Source organism: Colius striatus, chromosome 12 (assembly GCF_028858725.1).
Source record: "Colius striatus isolate bColStr4 chromosome 12, bColStr4.1.hap1, whole genome shotgun sequence".
Lineage (NCBI taxonomy): Eukaryota > Metazoa > Chordata > Aves > Coliiformes > Coliidae > Colius > Colius striatus.
This window is the reverse complement of record NC_084770.1, coordinates 5,702,463-5,724,138: the sequence shown is the minus strand read 5'-3', so window position 1 is coordinate 5,724,138 and position 21,676 is coordinate 5,702,463. Positions and strand designations below refer to the sequence as shown.

The 21,676-nt window shown below is 50.5% G+C and overlaps 1 protein-coding gene across 3 annotated transcripts in view; it reads left to right on the top strand.

Annotated features, from left to right (window-relative positions):
• The first annotated feature begins 569 nt into the window (after positions 1-569).
• Positions 570-21,676, top strand: part of DVL3 (dishevelled segment polarity protein 3) — a 33,231-nt gene continuing 12,124 nt past the window's right edge. For all 3 annotated transcript variants that reach the window (XM_062005549.1, XM_062005550.1, XM_062005548.1), the window contains exons 1-2: positions 570-787; positions 21,049-21,118. In XM_062005549.1, the coding sequence (XP_061861533.1) occupies positions 621-787; positions 21,049-21,118 (237 nt within the window). In that variant the 5' untranslated portion in view covers positions 570-620. The remainder of the gene's footprint in view (positions 788-21,048; positions 21,119-21,676) is intronic.

The window sequence follows — 21,676 nt, the reverse complement described above, 5'->3', positions numbered from 1 at the left end:
GTGTATGGGGGGTACTAGGCTGTTTATAAGCGAGTGTCAATGTAAGGATCCAAACTCCTTTCCCGGGGGTGGGGCTGTGTGTGGCCAGGGAGGTGATGAGGGTGCAGGTCCCGGGGGGCACGCAGCTCGCTGGGCGCAGCAGGGGCGGAGGTGGATGGGTGCGGGTTGAGGGGCTGATGGACGGAGGGCTCTGATATCAGTGCGCGACCCAGCTCGGCGCGGCGGGGGCCCTGGTCGAGGACGTGCCGGCTGAACCCCAGACCCGGTCCCGGTCCGTCCCGGGGTACCGGCTTCGGGCTGGGGCTGGGGCTCGGTCCGCCGCGCGGCCCCTGCGGGGCGCCGGTTCCGGTTCCGGCGGAGCCGGGGCGGCGGGCGGGCGGGGGAGGAGTCGGCGGAGCCCGAGCGTGCGCTCTGGAGCCGGGCGGCGCTGGGACCCGCAGAACAAGGGGCGCGGGGGGCCTGGGCGCGCGGAGGCCGCAGCCGGGCCGGGGCGCGGGCGGGGGGCCGGGCCGGGAGGGGCTGAGGCCGAGGCGGCGGCCGGGGGCCGCGGGCCGGGGCCGGGGCCGCGGCGGCGGGAGAGCGGCGGAGAGGCGGCGGCCGGGCGGCCGGGCCGGGGCGCCATGGCGGCGGCCGAGACGAAGATCATTTACCACCTGGACGAGCAGGAGACGCCGTACCTGGTGAAGCTGCCGATCCCGGCCGAGCGCGTCACCCTCGGCGACTTCAAGGGCCTCCTCAACCGCCCCAGCTACAAGTTCTACTTCAAGTCCATGGATGACGACTTCGGGTGAGCCCGGGCTCGGCCCGAGGACCGCCGCGGGGTGGGAGGGAGTCCCCCGAGTCCCTGGGGGGAGGGGGCGGCCTCCCTGGGGAGCCGCGGCGGGCCCCGCGCGGGCCGAGCGCTGCTGGAGGGGCTCGGGCTGCGTGTGTCGGCCCTTCCTCTCCCGCCCGGGGATGGTCCCTCCGGTGCAGCCGGGGCAGGGGCCCTTTTGGGGCTGGCGACCCGTCTCGTGCCTCGGCAGAGGAGGGGAACCCACATCCACGTTTTCCACACCCCCACTGCCCTGCCGCGGAGGGGAGCAGGGATGGTGTTCCCGTTGTGCTCGGAGTGGGGGGTAAGGCCCTTGTGTGCTCGCCATCTAGGGGCACGTGGACCCCTGGTAATCGGGAGGAGGGGAGCTGGTAATGATACCCCCCTCTTGTGCCTTCTCTGGGGCTTTTGGCCCCTGTGTGCTGCCTCTGCGAACAGCCCCCTGTACTTCTCTTCCTCTGTCGGCTCTAAGGAAAGCTTCCCCCAGCTAAATTCTCAGTGGGGAAGCTGGTGGTATCCTCTGTGCACCTTCTCTAGGGTGGCACCTCAGTATCTGCTAGAGGCATCTCAGAGGACACCATTGTCCAATCTGAGGATTATCCCCTCCCCGTGCCTGTAATGCTTGGGCAGTACCTTGCCTGAGAGAGTACCCCTCAGTGCAGCCCACCTCGGGGGCATATAGGGGTGGCACCCCCCACATATCCTTCTTGGTATTGTCATTCCCCATTTGAATGGCCTGGCCATCTCCTGCTGTGCCTGCCTGGAGATGGTGCCCCTTCCATCCGCCCTTCCCAGGGAGCAGACGTGGGGATGGTTTCATTCTCCTGCCATCCATTTTGGGGAGGGTCGTCCATCTTGGCAGCTTTGTCCTTCGCATCTCATCTTTGGGAAGAATGGGTAAAGTGAAACAGCTTTCTTCCCCCTTGCCTCCATGGAGAGGAATGAGAGCTCTCTGTGTACTGCCTGTCTCTGAGCACAGGATGTGTACAAGACCTGCTGTACTCACATATATGACCCATACTCAGTAAAAGGTGTTCTGTGTTCAGTCTCTGGGATGGGTCTGTACAGAAGAGGGTTGCAACCCTGCCTCATTGGCAGCTCTCTTCCAACATCACTATTTTCATCACTTCTTTTGTGATACACTTTGGTTCTTTCCATCATGTGTGGCTGTTTAGAGGTGAGGAGGTATATTCTGTCCCTTGTTTGCATGGCTGTACTGACTGATCTTCTGAGGATCCCTTTCTGTCTCCTACCTTTGTAAAGCTGCTGACTTTTCTGGGGCATGAAGGAACCAGTGAAGCCAGTGCTCTGTAAGAGCCTTCACCCCCACTCTGTTTTGTCCTGAGTCTTCCTACGCGTGACTGTCCTCTAGCCTTTTCGAAGACCTCTTGTTCCCACCCTGGGAATGTAGCTTCTCTTGGCTTCCACAGTGTGTGACCCTTTACCATTCCTAGTGCTTTGGTATTTGAAAGAGCTACATGATCATCCTTCCTCTGGATTTTCCCCCCCCACCCTCCCTGTGTAGATGTAGTGTTTGCAGTAGGTCTTATGTATGGAGGCTGGGACTGTAAAGAGCTTTTAGTTCTATAGTCTTCCAAGTGTCTTCTTATTGTGGCAAATAGCTCCCTAGGCTGTGATCTTGGCTCATATGCTGTGTTGAACAGGGCTGGGCCTGTTTGGGGCTTGGATAGAGATCGGTGTGGCTGCCTCAGCAGGGGTGCTTGCCCCTGTGCAGCCAAGTTATCCCAGTGCCCAGGTTCCCGTTAGCTCGGGAGGTGCCAGCTCTCAGATGAGGCTTGAAGTTTGGAGTCAATCCTTTGACCGCAGGCTGGGATGCTTTGCCTCCCTAAATTCCTCCTGGCCCAGCGGAGAGCTTTAGTCCTCAGAAGCTTCCTCCTTCTCTCTAGACAAACACAGTCTCCAGCCCTCATTTTCCATACATTTCCTCAGCAATATCAGTTGTCTGCAGATCGTTTCCTGTCCCTCAGCTGTTGAGTAGCGTTGGGTGCTACGAAACAGCTGCCTTTCCCCATCTCAGAGGGGACACGTTCATTGGTGGGAGAAGTGAATTCTCCCTGCATGCTGTTTGTAAACAAATGCCTTGGGATCCTTTGAAATGTTGTTCTTGAAGTGATTTCAAACTTGTCTTGAATGAAACATTGCCATGTGGGTGGGAGAGTGTCTGCGTAACTATAAACAAAGTTTAGTAATAAATAGCAGCATCTCATGATGGAAAGAGGGGTCTGGTGGCAGCAAAGTTCTGTACTGTGCCTTTTAATCCTCCTCTGTTTCTTTAAGGCTCCATGAGAGGAGGCAGATGGCAGATTAATGAAACTCAATGATAAAACAGCATGGAGAGTTGTTGTGGATGCTAGCAGGGAGAGAGGAGAATCACCCAGGGAGCTGTGGGAAGTTCAGTTGCATCAGAAATACATGGGGTGAAATTTTTGTTGGGAGCAATTCAGGTAGTTCTTTAAAGAGTGAACCTCTGGAAGAGAAGGTGCAGCTGAGAGGAGTCAGAGGCTGCATGTAGGTAGCCTATTCCTTGGCCAAGTCCTATATAGTTGGAGCAGCATGTGGCAAGGTCTTGTATGGAACAGAGAGGAGAAAGGCTCTCATGGTGCCACCATGGATCCCCACTGGGAAAGGTATCTTTGATCCTTTCCAGAGTGTTGGAGAATGTGCTGGTGGCAGCACTGGAGCATGGTGCAGTTCATCTGCAGCCTTGTCTCTGCAAAGCCCTGGAGCCCCACACCCCACTCACAATTACAGATTTGTAGAATTATTTGTTAGAGAAAACCTTTAAGATCATTGAGTCCAACAAAATGTTTTGTCATTCCTGGTAATGGATGTCCAGGAGAAAGCAAGCCATTGGTGTGCAGGCAGAGATGGGGATGCAAGGGCAGGAGGTACCTCAGCTGCTTGACTGTGAAAGCAATTAGTGAAAACCAGGAGGAGATTAACGATGGCTATATTCAGAAGCTGTGTCAAGGAAAGATGTTGCACTCTCATATGTGTATCCCTCTCTGTCCTTTCCCCCAAGATGCTCTCTGCCCAGCCAGGAGGATGGCCTGACTTGTGCTGACAGTTTCTGAGCTGGACTGGTTGTTTTCAGTTGGGCAGTGTCCGGAAGCGGTACCCAGAGTAAAGCCCCTCTGTGAAAGGGTGAGCTGTTAACAGTGGAGGGCTTTATGGCACTGATCAACAAGGAGGAGACCTGCAGATCTGGTGGCTCATGCTTTTTGCCTGTGATTGGACCTTTTTCAGGATCCTTGTGGCATAAGGCTTAAGTTCTCCTGTCATCTTTTGTTGGGAATGGAAGTATCTTAACTTCCAGGGTCAGCAGTCCAGTGTTTTCTGTCACCTCTGTTGCTCAGATTGAATCAGTTTCTCTTTCTTCTTTTTCCAGGCTGTGTATCTCTAGCCTGGCATTCCCTCAGCTCACCCCAGCCCCAGAGCAGTGTTACAGCCGTAGTCTTGGTGTGTGGGATTTTTCGTTCTTTTGTTTATCTTGTTAATATTTGTTTGCTCTGAGAATCAGGGCAGTGATGGAGCAGCTTCAGTGTTTACATCTCCTTGGAAATGTGAAGTGAGGCTCCCCTGGGTGGCTGTGGAGTTGTGGGGCTATGCCAGGAGTTAATCCTGGTCAAAGCACTGAGCCCCAAATTAAGAAGACCCCAGAAAGGTGTCACCTCTGGGTGGAAAGGAGGAGAAAGGAGATTTTGTGCACCCAGTCCTGGGGGTAAGAGCTTTGAGCAGCAGGAAGGCTGCAGGGTTTTGTTGCCTGATCTCCAAGGATGCAGCAGGAATCCAGCCTGAGCCCCGTGGTGCAGAGCAGGGATGCAGGGTGCAGAGACTTGTGCCCCTGTTGACTTTGTGTGTCGCTGATACTGGAACTGGAGACGTGTGGAAGAACTAAGCAGAATGATGGTGCAGGTATGGCTGTGTGTAGGTGGGCTAAGACTTTGTGTGGATGTGTGTCTGAAGTACCTTTAGCCTGCAAATTTTGCCCTCATTAAAAAAGAAAGAGATTATTTTTCTCTACAGCTTGAATCTTCAGGTAAGATCTGTGTTCTGGTCAGCAGGACAGAGCCTTAGATCAGTGCAGTTACTATGACAGCTTGTGACATCCGTGTTATCCATCAAACCACCCACAGGATTTTCACGGGCTTTTGAACAGTCTGATTTTTGTTCCTAATCTGTAAAATGGAAATTCTGACAGTGCTACTGACACTTGACATTGTGATCTTCTCAGGCAAACATTTGCGTGGATCTTAACAGGACAGAGCTCTCAGTTCCATAGAGGTGCTGCAAGAACAGGCATGGTACATCCTCCTGGGGCCCTGTGCAGTTGGGAACAGTCACATCTGTGGTAGTTTGTGGCTTGTTGGGATTTGGGTTTCAGTGACACGTAAAGTGCTGCCTCCTGCCCAAGGGTGTTGTGAGAAGTGCACCTGTCTCTGGGCAACATGGATCTTCTCAGCAGCCAGGTTGTGTGTGTATCTGCCCCAGCTGAACTCCAGGACTGATTTTTCATCTGGTAGGATGACTGGTACCGTTCTGAGGATATTCTTATATCTGTGGAAATGGGGTTTCTTTGGACTCACTTTTTGCTTGTAAGTGATACTGGTCGTTTTCTGTCAGTTGAAAGGTGTTTCCGCAGGGCTATGCTAAAGTTGAACTTTTCAAAGTGTTTTCAGTTACATGAGTGCAGTTTGTGTGTCCAGGTAAGTCTTCAGCTCATCACCTGAAGTTCCACCTCACCATTCCAAAATTCTGGAGTGCCTGAAAGTTTACATTTTGTCTGCATGTGGAGAAAGCACTTGGGTGATCGTCTTGCCCTCTCCCTCACTAGGCCACCTCTCTTTTTCCAGGCTGGAGAGCAGAAATGACCACTTCTGCTGGGGGTTAATCGCTCCCTCCCTCCCCTACTTGTTCTGCATTGCCTGGATGACACTACCAGTTTGAGGTGCAGTGGTGGGATGGTGCTACTTCTCCCACTGCTGCTGGTTTCTCTCTCTTATAGGTCTCAATTCCAATTTTAATTTCAGAGCTGTGGTGAGTGATTCCTGGGCCTCAACTGTCAAGTGAAAATTGGTATCCAACTAGCTGCTAGCCTAGTATCTAATCCAGACCTGCTTAATTATCACCTGCTCTCCAAAGACGGGTACAAGGCGATGAGGGCGATGCTCTGGAGGCAGAACAAAGCGGGCGCTGCCGGAATTCCCAGAGCAGGGGTCAGATGCCATCTGTATTTGGCAACCTCATCTCCTGCACATGTGCATGGGGAAATGCATTGATGCTCACTGAAAGGCTGAGTGATTTATTTTTATTGCAGGGTTTTTTTGAAATTGATGCCAGCAGTGACTGTCCTTCTGGCTGGAAGTGTTTGGAGCCAGGGAGGGGATCCTAAACTTAATAAGCAGTGTCAGTCCCCAAGCAGTGGTGAGCTGCTGGCATGGTTCCCACGCCTTTCCTGGCAACTCTTTGGAGCGTGAGCTGGGGGAGTTGTTTTATTTTGATTTTGGGAACTTGATTTTTTTTAAATTGGGAATTGGAAACTTTGCTGTCTGCAGAAGACCTTTCCCTGTGCCATGCCACTGGTGGAGGGTGCTTCCATGTCAGCATGGATCTCATGCAGAGAGAGGCTGGCAAGAGGTCTGTGAGCGACAGGGCCTCCAAAACTGCGTGTGACCCCTTGCACGCTCACGTCCTTTGTGATGCTCTTGTCCAAATGACAGCATTGCCCTGCCTGTGAGGTGGCCAGCACCTTTCTTCATCATCTTGCCAGTCTCTCCTTTCTATGTGGAAGGCAGCACTTAGCCATGTGAGAGGTCACAGCACCACCCCATCTCTTGTGCTCCCCGCTCCGGAGAGTGTGTGGTTCCCTGCCTGCTCACGTGAGGTATAACTGCCCCAGTTAGCAAGGGAGGTAATTTTTGCATGTAGGTTACTGAAGCCTGTGTCTCTGTCTACTGGACTGCTGAGGATTTGGCAGGGAGCTGCTAACCACTGTCTGCACTTGTGGTGGGAAGTTCCTGTAATGCTGCCCATGCTGAGGGGTGGCCCATTGACACTGGCGCTGGTCCTGGCTGTCGTGGCAGGGGTGGAGGGGGGCTGCAGCAGTGCCAGGGCCAAGGTGCAGATGGAGAGGGTTAGTTGGTGGTATTCACTCCTTCCCTGGGTTACATTGTCTGCTCCTGGCAGCGTGTGTCCTGCTGTTCAGACCCAGCTATTACTGACTCTGTAGGTGTCCAGCTTTGTCTGTTGTGGTTGGAGCTGTGCTCCGAAGGCCACATTGGATGGCAGTCATAGCCTGGTTTCTTTGCCCAGGGGTGGTGTTTGGAAAGCCAAGTTAGCCAAATCAGGCTGTAGACCAATTTCCCCAAGGCCTTGTCTGTACTATGCAAACAATGAAGCTTTACAACAGCTATTGAACTTGTTTGCAGCTAGAGCTGGTCAGGATTTTTTTTTGACTGAATGCATTTTCTCCCAAAATATGGTGTTCTGTTGGAGCCAGCATTTTGCTTGGAGAGGTATTGTTTTCCATTATGTTTTTAATGGGAATGTTTCTTAAAATTAAGCCTCTTATCATCTTTGAAAATAAAGGTCAATAAACCTTTGCTCATCCATGAGAATGCAACTGTTTTGGTGCAGTTCTGTATCTTGAAATAATCTGGAGGACTTTGCTCCTCCAAATTCCTGCACAGAGCAAAAGCCTACCTCCATATCTCAGAGACTGCCACGAAGTAAATGCACGTGCGCTGCCTGTCTGTGGTGCAGCCAATCTCCAGCAAGGCTCAGGCTCTGAGGTCGAGGCCAAATGCCATTGAAAATGCCTCACAAACCACTGTAGTCTGGGTCATGACCTGAGCGTTGTTTGTTGTTATGGGATGATAGTGGTGTCTCCAACTGCTCAGTGTTCTGATTTGTGCTGAAATACGACTTCTGAGAGTTTCATCTGAAACTTGGCCTTTCCAAAATCCCAGACCTTGGTTCACCTGCAGAAGTGAGTACTGGATCTTGTGGCCTGTGTGCTCAGAGCACTGAACCTTCAGTAAGTCCTTCTCCAACATGCTCCTGTCCTCCTTCACCTGGGCTTTCCCTACGTGGTCTCCCAGTAGGCAAAGACATTTGAGTCTGGAGCCCTGTGGCCTGAACTCTTCAAGGTAGAGGTAGTTACCCACCACTCTGTCTGAGGATGTCTGCTGCACAGATGGTTTTGGCTTCAGTCCTCTCTCAGGATAGCATTAGGCTCCCCATCTAGACTTGAAGGCTGTAAATATAGAGGTGTAGGGAGCACAGTTAAAATTCCTCAAGTCCTTTCTGAGCTCCTGGTATTTAGAAAGTGGTGGGAAGCCTCTTGCATGTCAGCAGTTACCGAACTGTTCTGAGCTGAGGGTGTGCTGTAATGAAGTGCTACTCCTTCACCCTTGACTGCATCCAAACAGATACAACAATGTTGTGGTTTAGGATGTTTAAGCTGTGTAAAAGCCAATGGAGGAGAGCCGGGCTTGCAGAACATAGCCGAGACTGCGCCTCCAGGAAATTGCCTTCATGTTGTCGCACCAGCTTTGCATCATGCACATCTGATGAGGCAGCAGTCAGGGCTGTGTGTTTTTCTTGTTTCCTATTGATTTCCTCTTCTTTCCATCCCTTGCTTGTTATTCAGAGCCTGCCCTTCTGACCTGTGCTGGCTGGATGGTGGTTTTCCAGAAGGGGGATGTGGCACCACGTGGCTTTGTTACTGTTTGTCCTGATGGTGTGGGCTTGTTAGGCAGCAGCTGGCAAGTTAAGTAAAACTTAATCCTGCTGTTGGGAATTTTTGAACCAAATCCTTTTGTGAAAGCTTTTTGGAAGGCGTTGAAGTAAGGTACAAATCTGGGAATTAGTGTAATCTCTGTGACTTTGTCTGCTTTGTCCCTCTGCTTATCTTTGTAATGCCGTGGTGGCTATAGGAGAGTATGTGAGCTCTTGGGCTGTGCGTATCACTGGCTCCAAGGACTATGTTAGCTTGCAGAGATGGAGTATTAGTATCTCCCTGAGCCCCTGCTCTGAAGCTGTTGGTTTCACTTTTTTTCCACTGCTGTGTTGTCACCACTGTAGCACTAACATTGAGCCTGTCCAGGAATGGGCTGGAATGCTCTGGAGACTGGCAGGCATAGCTGCCTGGTGCTGACCTTCCTGTGCCATGCAATCCTGTATTGCAGTGGAGGGTTGGGACTGTTGTGGTTGTTGTATCATTTATTGAAGGAGACATGCCAGAGGCATTGTTTTTTCAGTCACAGATAGCTACTGAAGGCAGCAGAAGCAGCATTTGGGTACTCTGCTCCACTAAGTCTCTGTGTGGGTTCTGCCCTCACTGGGGCATGTGTCCAAGTGTCTTGTTGGATAAAATTTGCTATCTTGCGAGAAGTGGAGGAAAAGAAGATACAGTGAGTGGTGACTGAATTTCTGCAGTGCAAGTGTGTGCTTCTGGTTCTGGCTGAAGAGGGGAAGGCTTCTCTTCACATGACTTGGAGCAGGGACCCATTTATGGGAGAGCTGGCACCGTCCACTGTGTGGGAAGATCTTTTCTCTGCTGGTTTTTGACCTGCCCCTAGGGTTTCGGAGAGGAATTTATTTGCTACGTGGCCCCTCTGATTGCTGGCAGCTGTCTCTGTGATAGGCTGGGAATTCAGGGTCTGGGTAGCAGAGACTGTGGGATTTTCCTTGTTTTCTGGTAGCTGGCAGCTCCTGCCATTTGCAGGCTCGTTCTGAGGACACTGAGCATCTGCCAGAGGGGTCTATGTTTTGGGAGCCCTGGCTCTGCATAGGTTATCATAGTGGAGGAAGTCGATGCTAGCATGTTAGCCTGGGCTTCAACTTTTTCTCTAAGAATTGCTCTGACCTACCCTGACCTGCTTGAGATTCATGGTTCTTTTGTCTCTCACTGTCTGTGAGCAAACAGCATTGTCCCCTGTACTCTGCACTGTGCCATGCTGCTGGTGCTGACAACCAGAACAGCATCAGGAGTGCGGTGACCAACCTGGCTTTGTGACCTGACAGGCTGAGCAGGGCAGGGGAGGGGTGGGAGGGAGGAGGCTGCTGCTGGGCTGATGGATGTTAGCTGGATTGACCCCAGGGCACAGCAGCTTCTCAAATTGAAGCTTTTTTCAGAAGCTGTGATGGATATGCAAACTCCATACTTCTGTTTGCAAATGGCTAACGAGCTGTCCCAGTTCGTTCAGCCCTGCCTAGCTCAACCAGTATTTTAGTGCCATTTGTAGAGACTTGCCTGTAGGCCCAGCTGAAGCTGTGCTATACTGGAAGCCGATATAGGGGCTTAATGCAGGAAGTCTTGCCATTGCATGGTGTTCATTTGAATTTTTTCTTATTGGTTTTGTAGCTCTGAGAAGGGTGAATTTTCATGGATGTAGCTGCACAGCTGAGTCCCTTACAGCAGACTCCCTAGTTGACCTGGAGCTGATAAATACACTTTTAGGTCCTGAAGGTGCAATGGATCTTCTTTTCTGACTGAAAATATTTCATTTCATCTGGGGACAAAAAGTGGCTTAGTTTGCAAAAACTCTTATGATTATTCCTGGAAGCAACAGAGGAGTTTTGGGGTGGCAACATCTGCTTCAGCTTGGGGTATGCACTGTCTGAGTTTCCTTGGGGCAGCCTTGACTTACTACAGAGGTCTGTAACATCTATACAGAGTGTGCACCTTGAGTCTGATGTGTCTAAGCTGGGTCAGACTCATGCAACACATGTCTCTGCTTCTGAACTGCCATGCAGAAACACAAGAGCCTACTACAGCAGGGGATTTTTGTGTTGCCAATGTGGAACACTAAAAATCTTTGGTGCTTTCATAGGCCATTACCTTTGGTGCAGTTGGTACCTGCACTCTCGCAATAGGAAGCTGCATGGCACACATGCTCTTCTCTGTAGCGAGATGTGGAGACTGAGTCTGGCTGTGTTACTTGTAGGGATCAGATGAGCTCCTGGTTGGCCAATACAGGGTGCTGGCACAAAGTGTTAATGGTGACTAAAGGAGTGATATTTTGTGGGAATTTGATGTTAGTAACACAGATCATTAGGAAGCTCAAAATCAGGGTCTTGTTGTAACTTGGCTTATCAGCAGATCCAGACACAGGATATGGCCATATTGCAGTAACAACATGTGATGAGTCTTTCTGGGCTACCACTGCGAGTAGTTAATGTGCATAGGGACCAGCTCACAGTTACAAAGCTCCTGGGATATGTACAGACTGCAGGTAGGTTGTGCTGCCTTCTACTGCACTACACCATCATCAAAGGACCTGGCAGTTGGCTGTGGCTTTGAGACCCTCCACAAGAACATTTCACACCACATGTAATGATGACTTCAGGATGTCTCTGACAGTTACCCAGCCTTTGGTGCAGTTGTTGGAGTTGGCAGGTGGGAAGATTTTGAGTGGTATGTGACAGGGTCAGGCCCAGGAGTTCACAGTGTCAAAGAAAAGCAGCAGCTCTCATTTGGACAAAGCACCACCCTCTTCTGAACTGTGGGGAAATGCACCCTCTTGTTGAAATGACTGCTGATGCAGGATCTGGACTGAGTTCTGTACATGGCACCTCACACAGGCTACAGACTTCAGTCAGACAGTGTTTAAAGCTGGGCTGCAGAAACAGAAAAGCCTATCTGCTTGCAGAAAACACCTTCTTTCCAGATTGAGAGTGTGGCCTGTGCTGTGTTTCAGTAAATGTGATGTTCCTTTGGTGGAGCTGTTCTCAATGGTGTCCAATGATAGGACAAGGGGCAACAAGTACAGCTGGAACAAAAGAGGTTCCAAAGAAGTACCAGGAATAATTTCTTCACTGTGAGGGTGAGGGAACACTGGAGCAGGCTGCCCAGATGAGCTGTGGAGTTTTCTCCTCTGAGGACATTCAAAACTCACCTGGATCAGTTCTAGTGTGACCTGCTCTAGGTGATCCTGCTCTGGCAGGGAGAGTGGACTGGATGAACTTTCAAGGTCCCTTCCAGCTCGTGAGATTCTGTGACTTCTAGGCAACTGATGATCTTCTGACTGCCTAGATACTGCTTTGTCCAGTGAACCACCCATCAGGTGTCAGGAGTCCTGTGGACTTTCATAAAGGAAGGAAAAATAAGTGAGTATTTTCATTACTGAGAGTAAACCAACAGCACAGTGGAGACAGTTCACATTTTTCTTGCTTCTTGGCTAATCAGATTCCTTTTAATTTACAATAATTTATTTGCTTCTGCTTTGTGGCTCTCATTCATTTTCTGGACCTCTAGTTAAGCCAGTTGTGTATCAGCACATGCTTGATTTGGTTAGGACTGGAGCATCTTTTCTCTTTCTGTTTCAGTATCTGCTCATTTGCTGGGTGATGTCTGGAGAGCAAGTTTGATTGGCCTGGTAAAGGATGCTTACTGGGACATTTCTCATTGTGTTGTTCAAGGGTTTGGCCCTGTGTCTTGAAAGGAGTTTGGTGAATATGACTATTACTAGCTGAAATAAATGAAATCAATAAAAGGCTACTAAAATGTATTCTATTTACTGTCAGTACAGGTCATTGCTTGTACCAACCCCTGTACTGACACCATTATAAGCGAGAGACCAGGTGAAACAGCTAGGGTTCCTCTGCCTTTGATTGCTATCAGCTCCTAGGTAGAAGTTGACAATTTAAACCATTGTGTTTCTCTTGAGTTCTTTCTTGCCTGCTGACAATTTCCTGAGAGTGAAGTGAGCATTTTCTGTTTTGCGAAAAATTATCCATGGCCCAAAGGTGAGGAAGGAATAGAACATGCACCTTGTCCTAGCGATGGTCAAAACCAATCATTACGAGTGTTCGGACCCTTTATTCTGTCTGTTGCCTACTGCATTTTAGGACCAGAGGGGTGTAATATCACCATTTGCCCTTTTCTCAGAGTGCTGAAATAGTCTGGGATCGAGGACAAAGTTCTTTCTTTGTCACCAGGCAGCTGTTGTGACTCTGAAAGGCTTTTCTTTGCGTGAGTCCTTCTCATTGTCTTTGGCAAATATTTTGTGGTGGAACTTTTTTTTGAGCTTTATTAACTCCCTGATGATTTTATAGGAGTTCTCTGTATGCCTCATGGGCCTAGTTAGCAGAGATATTGCTGATGGTAGCCCAGCTGGACGTGAAGAGTAGGTGTAGTTATCTAAAGCTTGTTACATTTCAAGTCCCCTTATCACTAGGTTGGAGATTGAGTTGGTTTCTTTGGGAGACTCTTGCAAAGTTGTTTGTGCTAGGAAGAGAATAATGTGAGCTGGTCAGTGTCTTGAGGGCAGGACACGTGTGGAGGCTGCTTTGGCATCTGCTGGTGCAGCTCTGTCGTTAAATTAATTGTTAATTGAAATGAGCCTCATTCTTCCTTCCCACAAACATCTGCCCTGGTCTGTGCCTTTTCAGACCTACTCTGGAGGTGGCCAGCAGAAAGGTGCTCCAAGAACAGAGGGCTGGTGCTGTGCAGAGCAGAGGGTTGGTGCTGGGCAGGGCTGCTGTGCTGGCAGCCTGGGCCAAGGGGGTGCTGGCGAGCAGACTGTGCTGTGGCAGCTCCCCACTTCCCCAGGTGTGAGTCCAAGCTTTCAGACTTTGTTTCCCACCCTCCCCCTCTTCCCGTTTTCCTCCTCTTCTCCTCTCGTTGCTCTCCCGCTGAGTTGATGCTTTTCCAGGAATGAGCTGTACTGCTGGCCCAGCACATTCCACAGCAGCAGCACTTTCTTGGCAGGAGCCTCACTTGCTGTTAAGAAAAAGCAGGACTGACTTGGCGCCCGTCAGCTGAGGGCCAGAAAAGGAAGGCCAGGTCCTGTCTTCCTCACAGTGCATGCAGAGCCTTCACGGACATGCTGCCCTCTCCCTTGGCTGTTGTGTATATGCTAACATCACACCATCCCCCCCAGCAGCCCTTGGAACCTGCTCACTGTCATCTTAGTCAGCATGAAGTCCCTGGGCATGGCAAGGGAGGCTGCTGTTTTTCTAGCCAGCCTAGAAACGGGTGAGCGATTTCTGTGGAGAGTTGCAAGGAGTTCCCTGTGGGGTCCAGACACCGTTCATAAGCTTCTTGGTAAAGTGGTGTTGTGCCCTTTGTGTTTTGCTACCAGCAGTAGCTGGATAAACTCTCTTTCCGCCTCTGCACAGTCCCACTCTGTCTGTGTTGCAGCTCTGTGTTGTGAGCTCTTCTGCTGTCTGTGTCCAGACAGTTAAGTGTTGCAGCAGGCCAAGCCTCCTCTGGTTTGCTTACTGTCTCAACATTAATATGAACCATAGCAACTGCATCAGAATTTTACCTTGTCTCATACCTGTGTATCTCTTCATCTGGGCCTCTTTGAGCCTGTTTCCTATGCTACCTTGAGTACAAGCCCAGCTTTTGGTCATTGTTACGTCTGTGGTTTTGTCTCAGTTTCCTGAAGGTCATTTCTGCAGACACTTAACCTCAAACCTTTCTTTCTCACAATGAGTCCTTGCACTTGTCTTGTATCCTTTTGTTGGGCTGTGCAAGCTCTTGGAGTTGTTCAGTAGCTGAAATTGAGCTACCAGGGCGAAGAGCCTGACTGGGCTTCTGCTGGGTGTTCCCATTTGTCCTGATTTCCAATTCAAAGAGACTGAAAGTGTCACTGAACCTTCTGGGGCCTGGAGAATGCTTCCTTTGATGATGTCTCTAAATGTCCTTCTGGGAGTTGAAAGCATCATTTGGGCAGGGCAGGATTAATTATCGTGGAGGTACCTCCTGCAGTCCCTGTGCAGCTTCCTTCCTCCGACGGTGGGTCGTGGGACAGGCCTGTTGGACTTGTTTGCAGAGCAGTGCTGCAACCAGATGGTCACTCTGGAGATCAAGATGGGAGGAGCCGTCGGGGCTCTTAGGCTTACTTTGAAATCAAAGTCTGTAGTTTTGCTTTGATAAGTGCTGCTCCTGGGCAGGCCTGTGAGGTTGGGTGGGTCGTTCCTAAATGCCATTCCTTTTCCAGTCTTTGGACTAAATGAACAAGAGGTCTGTCCTCTGTCATCTCTCGCCCAGCAATGCCTGTAGGACTGAGCACAAGTCCAGCTGGAGCCAAGCGTCTCCCAGATAGAAGGGCTGTGGTTGTCCTGGTGTATGTCCAGTGAAAGTGATTGCACATGTGTTGATGAGAGGTCCTTGGGGAAAACAATTCCCGTATTAGATATCTGTTCAGCCCATGCCTGAGCCACTGTGGGGGGAAAGCATAGCAAGCAGTGAGATGTGTGGGGAGGCTGTGGGGCAGCAGAGGTGAGCACAGTTGAGGGAGGCTGTAGAGATTAGAATCTGAAAATGAAGGAGGCTGTTCCTGTGCTTCAGCTCATGGCCCCAATGTCCCTGCTCCTGAGGAGAGTGAGTAGTAGTTTGAAATGGCTACTAAATTCTCCTCAAAGAATCTTTGTAAAGCTCCCTTGATTTATTAGGGGAGCAGAGGTGGCCTCTCCTACTCAGATGCAGAACTGTGGTATTATTGTGTTAGCAGGACAGCTGGTTTGTGCTTCTTGATTCTTAAAAAACAGCTCAGGTAATGAGTGCTGTAAGGGAGCTCACATTCACATGGAGTGCAGGGACAGACTGGAGGGCAGCAGCTGCTCTGGGGAGGAGGGCCTGACAGAGCTGAACTACTCACAGACCTGGGTTTCCTGTCAGGCCGTGCTACAGCGCAGAGGAACAGTGGAGAATACCCTGTCCAGGGGCTCAGGAGAGGAATGAAATGGGAGAACAACCATCTCTGTTTACACTCGAGAACCCTTCTTACCTCAGTGCACTGTGCAATTTGTACCTTCTGTACTTCTCCTCCTCACCCAGGAGGTAAAAATATAGTGAGGAAGACCCGAAGGGTGCCTGGGATCACGGACAGACAGCTCAAATCCTCTAATCTTGTTTGGTGTGTGCTGTTTGCCTGGAGAGCCCAAAGTCCTGCTGATACAGGTGTGTATCTTTGGTTGGGCCTGTAGCCCTTGGGGGCATTGTATCCCTATGGGAAGCACTCATGTCATGTTTGGACTTAGTCAAACAGGAATTTCCCATCTGAAATCCCAGCTCTGTCAGAGAATTGCCCCGTTCGATTTTTCTTCTGGTGACATGACTTGACAGAGTTCATCTCTGTGGCACAAGCATTTAATCTTGAAGGGAGGAGGATTTTGCTCTAGAGATAGGAGATACTTATAGTTGGATAGTAACACATGAAGGTGCTTCCTTTTACTATGCAGCATTAATCTATACAATCATTTGGCCACAAGACATCCCTGCCCTAAGGGGTATGTACTGCAGATCACATTTCTGGTGTACAACTCCCTGGAGCTTGTACTATTGGGTAGAAATGTCTCCCGATGTTTTTTGTTTGTAGGGTTGTTTTTTTCTTCTTTTGCAGGATGTAGGAGATGGGGACTGTTAAGATCAGAAGAATGACCTACCTAATCTGTCCAATTTGGGAAATTAACACTGAATTTCTCAGCTTTGCAATGTTGGGAAAAATATTTCTGTTCTGGGAGTGTATTTTCTGTCAATAATTAAAGTAAATGAAGGAAAAGTTCTTTTTCTCATCTGCTCTACTATCTTTTCATCTTTTTAGTGTGAAGTTATCACTGCTCAGCTGTCTTCTCAATCTTTGCACTTCCCCTAATAAGACTCCTTTTCATGCTGGTCATTGAGCTGTCTAACATGCTTGAGGGGTTTTGGAAGTGATCCTTCCAACTCCAGGTTCAGCTTTTCTGGTCACCACTGCATCCCATGATCTCTTCTCTCTAAGTGTCCTCACCATTGTGAGCCCATAGATAGATAAATTGGGGACAGGACTGCCAGAGACAAGCAGTGATTGCTGCTGGGCTCCAGTCTGCATCCACACCTGAGGTTCAAAACCACCTGCCAGAGCCTTTGTCTGTGCCTTTTGAATTTCTTGTTTCGCTGGGCTTGCGTTACTCCATCCAAATTCTTCTTTGGGACCTCGCTGTGGCTAGTGGGTCCTGCTCAGGAGGGACCAGAGCTGGCTGAAGCTAGAAACTCCCTTGTATCCGCAGCCTCGCCCTGGCTGGAGGCCACGGAGGGGAAGCAGTGGTGGGGAGGGAGCACAGCAGCTGCGCTGGTAACGGCTGCACAGCCCGGCCTCTCTGACACGGCACAGCCGGCTCTGAGCCTTGGGCTCTATGGCCTCCTTTCTCTCCTGTGCATGCTCTCTTGTTCCCCACCTTCCTTTCATTCCTAGGACATGACTCCGTGATATAAAATACCCTCTAATTTCCTGAGCCAGGCTGGGGCTCCCTGGAGAAAGCAGCGTCTGCCCGCCTGCCCCTCGCTCGCCTCCTCATCCTGTTCCAGGCTGCCAGCTGCTCCCTGAGGCAGGGTGCGGGAGGGGAGCTGGGAATGTGGCATCTTCCCAGGCCATGCATGGGGAGAGGGTCTACCAGCTCTTCTGGAGAAGCTGGTGGGAGGGGAGGGACAGAGCCAGGGTTGGAGCTGGGTTTTCTCCACTCCCCTCTGCTGCCGGGGCTGCCCCTTCCCCTCCCCCAGCTGCATGGGAGCAGATGTGCTGCTTGTGTCAGCTTTGGCAGCCCCCTCTGCACACCCCAGCCCGGTTCCTGTGGCAGCCAGAGCCTTGTCCCCTCCTCCTCCTCCCTGGCTTGGCCTCATGTCGAAGGGGATGGTGGTTGAATCATCCGCCCACTCGGCCTGCCTCCCCTGTAACCCTCCCTCCCTCCTTCCTCCCTCCTGCAGGTCTCTTTGTTGGAAAATTCAAGGCAGATGAGTGCTGGAGAGCGCTGGGCCTGCAGTCCAGGCACTGAGCCCGCAGCACATTGGCTGGCCCTGGGGACAGGACAGGAGAGGGGTCAGTGAGCACCCGTCTGCAGGGTGATTCTTTGTGCAAAACATCAGTGCTGAGGCTGGACCCACGCTTGCCTGGGCAAGGCTTGGGCTGCTTCTCTTAGAAAGAGCTTTTCCTGGCCATGGTTCTTGCCTATGTTGTGCCCAGCCCCCAGTAAGAGCATGGGAAAATCTGAAACCAGACTGCCCTGATGGACAGTAAACTAAAAGCAGTCCCTTTGAAATCAGCCTTGGGCAGATGTTTTCCCTGGGCTGAGGTGGTTCCTGCCAAAAAGAAAGGCTTTTAGACAACTGAGAGAGCCTGAGCTACTTCTGGGTCTGCTCTTTCAGATTCTATTGGCTGTGGGCTCTTCCCAGTGTATTCAGAGGATGGTTTTCCCTCCCTGCACATCCACAGGACAGTTTCATCTCATGGCTGCCTCCCCATGCAATTGTGGAGGAGAAACGTGGCACTGCTCACAGCTCCCCCAGAGGCTGCTTGGTTGGTGGCTTCTGACGTGAACCTGCAGTCTTGTTTGTGTGAGAAGTGCCACTTGAAGAGGGTGGTGAGAGGTGGGGGAAGGAAGGCTACAGCTCAGGGCTGAGGCTGGAGAGGAATGCAGGGCATGAATAGCTGGGACAGTGCAAGGGGTGACAGACATGAGCAGGACTGCAGAGATATTCCTGCTCGGCATGTGCTCCACTCCAGCACTATCGGTTTTTGCTTAGTAGAGTCTATATGTGTAATCTGTTGTGCTCTGGCATCTGTGTGATAAATAGTAATAAATAATGTAGTGGCTGGGGAAGGAGGGAGAAAACTGCTGCGGGGTGGAGCTGACCCCTGGGATGTCTGGGGCAGCAGCAGGGTAGTAGGAGCAATGAGGGATCAGCTTTTGGGACAGAGGGAGCTTGTTCTCCATCAGGCATTGCAGTTGAGTGTGGGGGGTGGTTCTTGGGGGTTGTTTGTGAGATAGCTCATCTGTGCTGAGTGCTTGGTCACCTTGACCTTACAAATATATCACCCTGTCCCTTCACCCACAGGCAGGGCTCTGTGTCCCTGAGCAGGCAGCGTGCAGCACTGAAAATTGGCTCTGCCTGAAGTTCTCTCTAGGAATTGGATGAAGGCCAGACTGCTGGCGACAGTATAAATGAATGCTAGTGCAGCCAGGCCAGGGGAGCGTGCGTGTGAGCTTGGAAGTGAGACAGTCACTTGCCCACGTCAGGGAGGGTTGGCATGGGCACTGAATGGGACAGGTCCTGGGGAAGACTGCCTGTGTTTGACACACATCCTGCTCTGCAGAGGCTTTGGAAAGAGGCTGGCACCGGGCATGCTGAAAAGCATGAAGCCAGCTGGGTCTTAATTTTCCTCACTGCTCCTTTCCTGCTTTTTCCTGCTGCTCCATCTGTGCAAGAGGCATTAGCGCACATCCTGGGAGTGGATTAGACTGCTCAAACTGTGACCTCCTCAATTATGCCTTCTGGGAATGGGTAGTGTTTGTCCAGTTCCTTTGCTGACTGAGTTTGCTTGCCCAAACTCTCAAGTTTGGGCAAGGATTGTGAGTGCCAGCTGCTAGCAAAGACATGGCAATGTGCTGCCTTTCACCCCGTGGGACAGTCCTTTGGTGAGAGTGCATGACACTGGAACAACCAGCACGGCCAGCAGGGTGGAGTGAGCTTGCTCCCCGGGTTCTGGTCTTCCAGCACTGTTCATTTGCCTGTTGCTGATGCCTTGTTGGCTAGCCTTTCCAGCCTGTTTTCAGCACCGGTTTGGGCAGCTGTTGGCACAGGGAGCACAGCCAGGAGCCAGCAGTACATGTTTCTGAGAGCCCCGACGTGCTGCACCTCAATGGCAGCGCCTGGGCTGCGTGGCACTCTGGGGCAATGGGGCACAGCTCCGTGTCCCACACTTGCATCTTCTTCAGTTCTCCATGAATTGGGGACTAGCATGGGGACCCTTCAGAACTGTTGATGGGATTCCACCTCTGTGTACTCTTAGTTACTTATATAATGAAAAGGAGAAGCCTTTCTCATGAGGAAAGACTGGAGCTGTTTAGCCTAGTAAAGAGAAAACTCAGCAGGGATCTCATCAACACTCATGAGTACCTAAAGGGTGGGTGTTAGGAGGATGGGGTGACACTTTTTATCTGCAGTGCCCTGTGACAGGACAAAGGGTAATGGACATAAGCTGGAACACAAAAAGTTCCACATACACAAGGAAAAACTTCTTTACTGTAAGAGTGAGGGAGCCCTGGCACAGGCTGCACAGGGAGGGTGTGAAGACTCCTTTTCTGCAGGTTTCCAAACCCACGTGGACACGTTCCTGTGTGACCTGATTGAGGGGAACCTGCTTTAGCAGGGGGTTGGGCTGGATGAGCTCTAGAGGTCCCTTCCACCTCCCACCGTTCTGTGATAATTTTTCTGGGTTTCACATTCATTCTTTTGTTCTTTTTCTGTTGGATTCTTTTTCCCTTCAAATATAATATATTCACTGTTTAGTTACTACATTGTTTTTGAAGCAGAATATATGTCAAGCTACCTTAGATATAGCTTGGAAGGGGAAATTAGTATCACAAACTACTTCTAAGATGTCTTTATATTACGTAAAAGTGCCTAAAGTATTATCATTGAGAAGGAAAGAAAATGAGCTTGTTAAAGCCTATTTTGCCCTTAAATTTGTTTTATAAAAAGTATTACTTGAAACTGATGAATTTACAAGTTGTTTTGATTGCAGGCTCACTGTGGAAAAAAAACAAAACCATTTAGGTGTCTAGTGATATTTAAAATTGAAAGAATATGTTTTCTCTCCAAAGAAAACTGCTTTTACTGTTGGGGGGGAAAAAAATTAATCATTGCTCCCTCCACTATGAAAACTTGATAATGCAGCTGTTTGTGTAACACAGGAGCATGACATTGTGGCACAACTATAAAGCTTGAAGTGATGTTGAAATATTAGGTACATCATGAAAAGGCAACAGTAACATTTGGGAAGCAGCATGTTTAATGTGTTTCACTTTCATATATTAGGAATCTCTGGCATAGGCTGTGTTTCTTTCAGGTCATTATAAAGGGGTTTAAATAATGTATTTCTTTAGAAATAAGCAGACTGGTGGGTTTCTTTAGAAGTAAGCAAGCTGATGGAAGTATGCATCTGATTTATTTTGTTTTTCTTTACACTGATTAAAATGTGATTCTGGGGCAAAACGTCTGAATGTACATGGGGAGGCCTCTTCTGCCCTTGTTTTCTCCAGCCTGACAGTCCTGGCCATGAGCATAGGAAGCTGTAGCCTGGCAGCAGGAAGGAGCTGCTAGTCCTGTCTCTGACCCTTCCCAAGTCTGGGCTGCCTGTTGCTGGGTGCAGACATCCACCTGGAAAAGTTTCCTTTTGCTCTGAAATCCTGGACCCAGTTCTGACTGCCTTCTCTCCCCTCTGCAGGGTGGTGAAAGAAGAGATCTCGGATGACAATGCCAAGCTTCCCTGCTTCAACGGCCGGGTGGTGTCATGGGTAAGGAAGCCCCTTGCTTTAGTATCTCACTGCCTGTTTCTTCCTCTCTGAAAATGACCATTTGGTTGCCTGGTGCCAAGTGAGGCACAGGGACTGCTCTGTACTGCCGATGTGCCGACTTCTAATGAAGCTCATGATCTGGATTACCATGCTCCAGTCCCTCACCTGGAGTGGGGGCTGCATGATACCAGGTCCCCCGTGCCGGGGAAGATGTGGGATGACTCTGTGGAGAGCTCACGGTAGCTGATGCCTGGCAGAGGTGGTGGCCTGGGCCTGTCTGCAGTGTAACCCGTGTGCCCCTATGGCAGGGTCACCTTCCCAAGGAAAGCCCCGCTCTGGTGACTGGCGCAAAGGGCTTAAGTGACTTTAGTGCTGGAGAAGCGGACTGGATTTGACTGCCCTGAAGACTAAAGGTACTGCCTGGGCAGCTGCAGGACAAGCTTCTCCCTCTGTGCCATGCCATGCACATGCTCTGTCCCCTGCCCGCATGCCTCTGCCCCCAAGAGGACCCTGTGTTTGTGGGAGGAGAGAGCATTCAGTCTCCATAGCCTGTCATCT